The sequence below is a fragment of the Limanda limanda genome, chromosome 20, assembly GCF_963576545.1.
Source record: "Limanda limanda chromosome 20, fLimLim1.1, whole genome shotgun sequence".
NCBI lineage: Eukaryota > Metazoa > Chordata > Actinopteri > Pleuronectiformes > Pleuronectidae > Limanda > Limanda limanda.
The window spans coordinates 7,465,175-7,474,576 of NC_083655.1; the positions used below are offsets into that span (position 1 = coordinate 7,465,175).

At 41.2% G+C, this 9,402-nt stretch overlaps 1 protein-coding gene across 1 annotated transcript; it reads right to left on the reverse strand.

Moving 5' to 3' along the window:
- Positions 1-2,212: 2,212 nt before the first annotated feature.
- Positions 2,213-8,158, reverse strand: LOC133027152 (gastrula zinc finger protein XlCGF57.1-like). Its single transcript, XM_061094177.1, has 2 exons — positions 7,855-8,158; positions 2,213-3,781 (listed from the first exon to the last, which is right to left on the reverse strand). Exons 1-2 carry the CDS (start codon positions 8,138-8,140, stop codon positions 2,616-2,618), a joined length of 1,452 nt encoding a protein of 483 aa, XP_060950160.1. The 5' UTR covers positions 8,141-8,158; the 3' UTR covers positions 2,213-2,615.
- Between the last annotated feature and the right edge of the window lie 1,244 nt (positions 8,159-9,402).

Sequence of the window (9,402 nt, forward strand, 5' to 3'; positions counted from 1 at the left end):
TTCAACAGCTCAGCCAAGTCTTTGGCCAAGAAGGGCAGCACTGGCTCATCGGTTTGGTATTTTGTCAGGAAGGGGTTGAAGGTCCTGGAAATCGCCAGGAAGAAATGTAGCTTGGGAAGGATGAATGGATCCCCTTGTGCTGCCTCAATGGTGTCATACGAGGCAGTGGCAGGGTTTGGGACCTTCTTCTTGACAGCATCCACATACATATGTACCATTGGCCAAACCTCAACTGCTCTCTCTGCCACAGGGACATTTTCAACCCATCTGTGGCCACAGAATGGTAGTGGGAAGCTGGAGGACAGTCAGGCTAGTGAAGTCCTCTCTCCTTGCAGGAACATTGTGGAAGAGGAAGTGCATTGCTCTCAGGAGCTTTTCCAGATGCCACATGGTGAAGCCTGCCTTTACTGCGTTGTGGAGGGTGTGAAGACCACAGCTTCCAACCAGGACCAGCTGAGCACCTCCATAGAGCTCTGCATGTTTTTCTAACTTAATATTACATTAAAAATTAGAATTTACCAAATGTGATAATATTTTACATCCAGGTCATGTTACTCTGGCTACTTCCAAGCCATTCAAGTCAATGTTAATTGCATAATTAGACAACTGCACTCCCAAAGAGTGGAAAAAATTGCTGACATGCTAAATTGTAACTTGAAAGCAATTCTAAATCGAAGAAAATTGGTCAAATCTGTACCCCAGCAACCAACCACATCCACACAACATTTAAATATCAATAAAAAAAATTCTCGGAGATACACTTACTTTGATGTGATGCAACAAGTCATGGGCTCTGCCATGTCCCAAAAATTGAGATCCAAGGTAACTGGATTGGACTCTGTCATCCTCCCAGTATCGAACGTGGGCATCGAGCTGTTTATTTTTTGTGGACTGATTGAGGCTCTCATCAAACATCAGCACAAACTGCCCAACTTTATTGACACCATCAACAAGCTGTTGCTTGAAGTATGGTGCTAGTCCGAATTTTGTTATGTAACCAGATTTGTCCTTGCCGCAGGTGAACGTCTTGGCGATGTCCGAATCGGGAAACATTTCTTTGAACATTTCTGAAATGCCGTCATTGGACGTGAGAGAGTGGTGTTTTACTGTGGTGTGGAGACACCACAACACTTCCGCGCGCAGAGTAGGTGTGGCTCCCAGCGTCACTCTGAGGTCTGTACAACTTGAAGCGGCGACAACTGATGGAACGTTAGCAACACTAGCAGCGTTACTAGCTTAAGTTGTCTTACTCGTTGTGGATGGTGTAACAACATTAACCGAGGAAGGTGTTGCCCAATGCTCGATGGATACCTGCTGTCTGCGTGCCGCAGCGGATTTGTGGCTAGCTCATTGCATGTGCGACCGGAGCGCATTAATCCCCATTGAAGCGATGCTCATCTTCTTCTTGCAGACCGAACAGTACGCCTCCCGGTCATTCCCAGCCACGGGCTTCAGCCAGAGTTTAAACTGCTCGTGTTGCAGCCACGACCTCACGAATTTACACTTCTCCATTGCAGGAATATAAACAATTTAAAGCGCACTATTCGCAGGTGGCCGTCCTCTACATGGAAGCTTAAACGACTCGTGCTCTGAGCCCGCTCGAGCCCCGTCCCCGCTTGAACGCCAGGTATTTTTTTGTTGCGCTGTTGTGAGGACTAGAATAAGTGAATTCACAAACTTTTAACAACTTTTGACAAATATGCTATTCACATCGAGAAAACCCATCCGGAAAATAAACGGCTGCGATCTCCCGATTCAATAACTATCTCTTGTGTCATTTTTCGGCTGAGGTCTGACAGTTTAAGAGGAAAAAAAATTCGGCTAAACAGAGTCTTGAATTTGAAAGACTCAAGACTTTTTAATACTTTTCAAGGGTCTTGATTTTCCCTAAATTTATATATCAACTTTTAATACTTTTCAAGAACCCGCGGATACCCTGTTCACTGTCCATGTGTGTGAGTGTAATGCTGCATTCCCGACGACTCGTATGTCAGATATTCTGAACTTAAATTGCCCAGATCCAACTTCACGTCAAACATAAACAAACATGTCTGACTGTGAGAAGCTGATTCATTTGTTTCGTGATGAGACAATTCAACTGTAGCCAGTGCAGCCTCCATTCGTACAGAAACAAAAAGGAGGAGGGCAACAACGCCATTATCTTTTTATTGGATTTTTATTCTTGGAAACACATTCAATACATAAAGGAGAACACACACTGTCATTGAATCTCACAAACCAAGAAACCACTGTTTTAAACAAACATATTTAATCATATGAACTAGTTAGGAACAAACAATCATACTGTGCAAGGAACACACTTTAACCTTAAAATGACATGAGATTAGGAAAAATAGAGAAATTATGTAGAAATCAGTAGAAACAAGATATATAAACACAAATCATTTGTCATCAATGAATTATATTTTCTAGTAATAAAAAACTGTTAAGTCTATTTTAAACAGTGAACTATGAATAATTTATAATATGAATATCTGCTGATAAATCCTAAGAAATCCTATGTTGCAAAGGTTGCAACTGAATCACTTATCCCCTTTATGAATCCTCACGTCTCGTACGATAGGACTGAATCTTTAATCTTTACCACACTCAGATCAACTTAACAGTTTCTCTACTGTATGACTCCTCATATGTGTATTTAGAGTGCTCCTTCTGGTAAATCTTTTACAACACTCAGAGCAACTGAACGGCTTCTCTCCTGCATGAATCCTTGTATGTCTATTTAGATCGCTCCTTTGGTTAAATCTTTTACCACACTCAGAGCAACTAAACAGTTTCTCACCTGTATGACTCCTCATATGTGTATTTAGATTGCTCCTTTGGTTAAATCTTTTACCACACTCGGAGCAACTAAACGGTTTCTCACCTGTATGACTCATCATATGTCTATTTAGATGGCATCTATGGCTTAATCTTTTACCACACTCAGAGCAACTAAACGATTTCTCACCTGTATGACTCCTCATATGTGTATTTAGATGGCCTCTTCGGTTAAATCTTTTATCACACTCAGAGCAACTAAAGGGTTTCTCACCTGTATGTATCCTCATATGTTTATTTAGATTGCTCCTTTGGGTAAATCTTTTATCACACTCAGAGCAACTAAACGGTTTCTCACCTGTATGACTCCTCATATGTGCATTTAGATTGACCCTTTGGGTAAATCTTTTACCACACTCAGAGCAACTAAACGGTTTCTCACCTGTATGACTCCTCATATGTTTATTTAGATTGCCCCTTTTGGTAAATCTTTTACCACACTCAGAGCAACTAAACGATTTTTTTTCTGTCTTAGATCCCATATCACTTCGAGGATGTTTGTTGTTTCTTGTATTCAAACCTGTCTGAGGTTCCCTGGTCTCCATCCAATAATCCTCACTGTCGTCAGTCTCAGAAGAGTCTTCAGTCTTGTCCTCAGGACCTGGTTGTAAACGTCCATCAGGACCTGAGTTCCTGTCTGTCTCTGGTCCTCCACAGTCCGCTCTGTTCTCTTTCGTCTCACTCGGATGAAGCTTTGACGATTTAAGTTTCTCTTCATCTTCTTCACTCTTCACAGCGACAGGAGTCAATGTGAACTTGATATCAGCCTCCTCCAGTCCTTGAAGCTGCTGTCCATCCTGATTGGTCCACAGTTCCTCCTGTTCCTCTTTAATGTGGGGGGGCTCTGGGTCCTTCTTGTCCACAAGGGGGCTCCACTGCTGCTCCTCAGGGGGAACCTCTTCTTTAATCACCATCAGTTGCTGGATGTCTGCAGGACACACTGAAACACAAATACACACGTTTATCATTCCAGAGTTTCCTGAAGTGTTTTGAGAAACTTGTGTTGTACCGTTTAATGTCGACTGTTGTGATTTTTGGACGATAACATTCAGGAAGTAGAGATGTTGAGGTTGTTTACAGTTGGTGTTACGACGCAGCTCGTAAAGGAAGCAGCATAAAACAAAGGGTTTCGGGTAAATACGTTTTTCATTTTGAGGCCAAATAAACCAATTAGGTCACTAACAGAAGAGAACAGGGCGAGGGGAAGTCAAGTTAGTTAGTTGGTTAAGCTGCTTTCAGACAAGACCTGTGGGTAAAACTCAGAGAAATGTGTCCAGACTTTCTGTTTCAGACATGAGCAACCAGTTTTGTGCATAAACAAGTTCAAAAGAACGCGTTCATTGAACAAGTACGTTTTTATGAGAACGATGAAGCGAACGCAACTTAATGACAAATAATGAATTTGAACGGTGAACACGCTCATATTATTAGTAGGGTCAGGAATCTCAATTCTGTGACCATTCTCTGGCTAATATGTTTTGACGACTGAATGACTTCTTTACACCTTTTATAAAAAATTTAGCCCCCATGTCCCTCGCAAAAATGTCGTCATTTTTCGCTAGAGGGATGAATCAAAAATGGCAAACGGCACCATCTTGTAAAAGTTACTTTTTTACCAGAGCACCTAGAATAATGTATGAATACACTTTTTGTGGTAATTTGACCATAAGGATTGTGATTCTGACATCATCTTGACCCCGAAAACCAAGATGGCCACCATCTGGTAGAGCGAAAACATAATTTTTGATACACAAATTAACTTTTTAACCAGAGTACCTAGAATAATGTATGAGGACACTTTTTGTGGTAAATTTACCATAAAGATTGTGATTCTGACATCATTTTGACTTTAAGACATCCTGTTGACCCCCAAATCCAAGATGGCCACCATCCCGGAGAGCAAAAATGTAAAGTTGTATACACAAATCAGCCCCCAGGTCACCAGGAGATGGATGATGTATGGCCTTTATGCATTACTTATTATGGAAGGACAAAAACAAAGATATCAGAAAAATATCAGAAGTAAGTTTTTATTTAATAACTGTAACTTTAGAAAAGAATGAAAAACACTTGAAACATGATGATAAGAAATCATTGTACCCAAATAATTGTACCTTTTGGTCATTAAAAAAAGACATAAAATTGTTAATTACAGGATGCTTTCATGCTGTTAAATGCTACACATTATTCTAACAATGTAACTGGTGAATAATAAGGACATTGATATATAAGATTAGTCCAAATCAGAGCATTCTGCTGTAATGTCAAAAAGGCCATACATCACCCATCTCCTGGAGACCTGGGGGCTGATTTGTGTATAGAACTTTACATTTTTGCTCTCCGGGATGGTGGCCATCTTGGATTTGGGGGTCAACAGGATGTCTTAATGTCAAAATGATGTCAGAATCACAATCTTTATGGTCAATTTACCACAAAAAGTGTTCTCATACATTATTCTAGGTGCTCTGGTTAAAAAGTTAATTTGTGTAGGCTATCAAAAATTACGTTTTCGCTCTACCAGATGGTGGCCATCTTGGATTTCGGGGTCAAGAGGATGTCTAAATGGCAAAATTATGTCAGAATCACAATCCTTATGGTCAAATTACCACAAAAGGTGTATTCATACATTATTCTAGGTGCTCTGGTAAAAAAGTAACTTTGATTCTGCCCTCTAGCGAAAAATGCCGACATTTTTGCGAGGGACATGGGGTTAAATTTTTTATAAAAGTTCTAAAGAAGTCAAATCATTCGTCAAAACATATTAGCCAGAGAATGGTCACGGAATTGAGGTTCCTGACCCTACTATATCTGAGGTCTAGCTAAAATGTTACGGAATTTTTTCCTTCTCCTGAGGAGAGACTCTGTCTAAATGGAATGCTTGCACCATGTCGTTGCTCAGTGCCCATATAATTTCCGCGGTGTACCCAGTGATTCTCAAACTGTGTGGTGCAGCCCACAGGTGCGGCCCAGAGGCATAACAGGAGGGGCGTGCCACCGGGAGGGGGAAATGAGAGGCGGATAGGGGTGCAACGATTAGTCGACGCCGTCGACAAAAATCGATGACCAAAATAGTCGCCTACGAATTTACTAGTCGATGATTCGTTGGTTACGTCATAACACGTGTTTCTCGTGCCGCGCAGCGGAACTAAACGTTGTTTTACCGGAGGTGCTGATGGAAGTAGCTGAGGAGTGAGCCATCTCGCTCCCTTCCTATCTCTGAAAGTTGCGCATGTGCAATAGCGACAAAACATGGACCAATGTCGGCGTCCGCTGCCGCGCGCAGTCGCGCACCAGGAAGTAAAAAGTTCAGGAGAACTTCACTCTTAACAGCCCGAGAAAAACGACCTGCAGTATCTGTTGCGGTGGACCTGCTCTCCATGGAAGCAGGACACGCACATTTGAGGAGGAGGCACGTGTGACTTCGTAACGGAGACGATGCGGACTCGCCTCTGTCAGATGTTACATATACACGTATATACCTGCGTGCAGGATTCTAGCATCCATTACAAAAATATGGTTTAAACTTTTTTTTAACGAGTTTAAAAGCGAAATGTTATCCTATTGCCTGACAAACGTCTTGTTTTAATCAAAATGATTTAGTCTGAAGAAGACTGTAGTTTCGTTTGTTGATGTTTTTATTAATGTTATTTTCCCTGTCCTTTTTTGTTAACACGAAAAATGGATACTTGAATTTTAATTTATTTTTAGTACCAGCACTTTGCCTGTTCTTGGTTCACAGTAAAAAGGGAAACTTAAATTTAAATTAATATTTTTTATTAGCACTTTGCCTGTCCTTGGTTTTAAATGGACAAAAACTTGATTTTTCTTTGCTTTTGTGTCAACAGTACCCTTATATGCAGCAAAGTTTATTAAAAGACATTTTTGTTAATGAAGTATCAATCTTTATTGTCTTTATTTTCAGTCATCACATGCCTTGAACAACCTCAAGCTAAATTTAAAAGCAGCTTGCCAAATAATAGCAATTGAGAATTTGTGTCATTCATAATCCGATTAGTCGATTAATCGTTTCAATAATCGGTGACTAATCGACTATTAGAATAGTCGTTAGTTGCAGCCCTAGAGGCGGAACTAACATTGTAGCCAAACTAATGTTTTGACGTCGGCATCTCTTTTATGGCGGAGCAGTAAACAAATCGCTCTTTCGCCGTAGCCAGGGGTCGGCAACCCGCAGCTCTGGAAACAGCTCTTCAGCCCCTCTGCAGTGGCTCCCTGTGCAGGGTTGGGCATGTCGCCTATATTTTATGCAAATAGTGAAATTTATAAATCAGTTTTCATGTGTTGAATGTGAACGTGAGGGAACGTCACGTTATTTTGTTTAATCATCATTGTATCAGGCCAGCATGAAATACCAGGAGCGGGCGACTTTGCGTGTGCGCTCCCACACAACGCACACACACATTAATTTTCTGAATTAAAATGAAAGAATTAAAGGTTTAACCTAATAATTGGTGACATAGCAAGGCATAGCACTATGATTTGTTGTGCCTTTTGTTTGCAGGGTATGAATAAATAAGGAGGCAAAATTAGCAATAATAAAAACAAACAATAATAAAAAAATTTCTTTTAGGAATTGATACATATGAAGTACAGTTTAAGGCAAGGGGTAGTAATGGATAAAGTTTTCTTTAAAAAAACAGTCTTTCGTTCTCACATTCCACCTTTAATCTATGAAATGAACTGAACTATGAACTAGTTCAGAATTTAAATGGTGAACTAGGAACGTGAACTATTCATGTTTACTTGTATGAACTGAACTTTGAACTAGTTCATGAGGTGTGAACTTGCACAACACTGTGAGCAACACAGCAGCAGGTTTTCTGCACAGACTCGTTCACAACAGCATCAAATCCTCCTCATTAATCAGGTGTGAGGTGGAGCAGACAGAGACAGGAAGTGACGTCTTAACTCCGCTGCTCAAGCTGATGCTAGCTAACGTTAGCAGGGCTGATGCTAGCTAACGTTAGCATGCTAGCGGTTCCTCTAGGGACTGACCTGCTCTGTGCAGCCGGACTTCGGGCTGCATCACGGCATCGAGCAGCCTCCTCTGGCGGCAGATCTCCCGCTCGGACCGCTCCACTCGCTCCTCGGACTCTAACAAGGTTTCCTCAAGCACCGAGAGGATCTGCTCCTCCGCCGCCATTAGCCGCTCGGTGAGCATCGCTCTCAGCTCCGGGACTCGAGCCTTTCCTCCTCCTTCCTCCACCTGCAGCAGGAAGTCTTCAGCGGCAGCGAGGATCCGGTCATGGACCGACTCCCGCAGCAGCTGCACGGCGGACATGTTGCTCCTCTCTGAGTCTCTGAGGGGACAAACAGACAGAGACAGGACCCACAATGCATGCTGTTCAGTCACAAATGCAGAGCTCTAACTCCCCCTAGTGGTTGAGATCAGGCTACTGCAGCTGTGGGAGCACATCAGGGGAACACTGAAACAAAATTGGATTCTACTTAGAGGGTTTGGGCAAAGATGATATCAAAATGTAATAATTCGTAATAAATAATATAAACATACTAAACGTCACATTGTTTCTTCAAGTTTCTAAGTTTGATAGATATGTGTTATACAAATGCACTATATCACAATATGGTACCACGTTTTGTATTAACCCATATTTAAGGTAATTGTTATTATATTGTGCGTTTTGGGATTTGTGGACGTGTATGAGACAGAGACAAATTTTCAACTATAATGGAATAAAATGGAAAGCCAGAAAAACAAAAAAATCTCAAGGGGCATTATGAAAGACACAAAAGGAAGCTTGCCATTTTGCATTTAGTGGCAATTTCGGCCATATTCCACATTTTAACTTTGAGGCACTTCAAACATGTTAATTACAATTTCTACCATTTCTAGGACTGCAAAGCAGAACTGAACGGACCTGAGCACATCCATTTTGAAGGGTTGCATAAGTTTTGTGCACTGCGGCAAGGATACACGCTTCACTTCCTGCGTCCGTAACGTGATGTTGATCCTTGCCTGTTAATTGCTCCTTAAGAATAAAAATGTTTGTTGTGAATCACTGCCCTATGATCTGTTGTTTTATAAAGATGTGATCTACTGAGTTTGGTATCACACAGATTGACCGACGGAACCAAACCATCCCAGTACAAACACAAGCATATAAAAATAATCTTTAATTTAAAAGATTGGGGACATCACAGCTGTCTCTGAATTTAACAATCCTGTTATTTGTCATTTACCGTCATTCATGTCAACCAGGGCTCCTCGGTCATCGCTGCTTCACCAGGGTATATGCAGAAATCCTGAGATTAAATTCAATACTTTTCAAGACCTTTTTTAAGACCCTTCTAATATTTTTCAAGACCCCAGCGCCACTAGGAGCTTTAACCGGTTACATCAGCGACACAATTGAGTTTGAGATTGCAAAATTATATGAAGTTTGCAAGAACTTCTATGTAGCACTGTATCAACACAACAGAATTCAGATAGGCCGGGAGGGAATAAAGCTCAAAAGAACAAATTGAGGTACTAAGCCAAAAGGCACAATTTATTTATAGAACTCAGACACGTATGTGTGTAAA

Excerpts from the sequence above, each read along its gene's own strand:
- LOC133027152 (XM_061094177.1), bottom strand. The coding sequence starts at position 8,140 with ATGTCCGCCGTGCAGCTGCTGCGGGAGTCGGTCCATGACCGGATCCTC. Across the intron at positions 3,782-7,854 it reads AGTCCGGCTGCACAGAGCAG|TGTGTCCTGCAGACATCCAG; the intron begins GTCAGTCCCTAG and ends TTTGTGTTTCAG.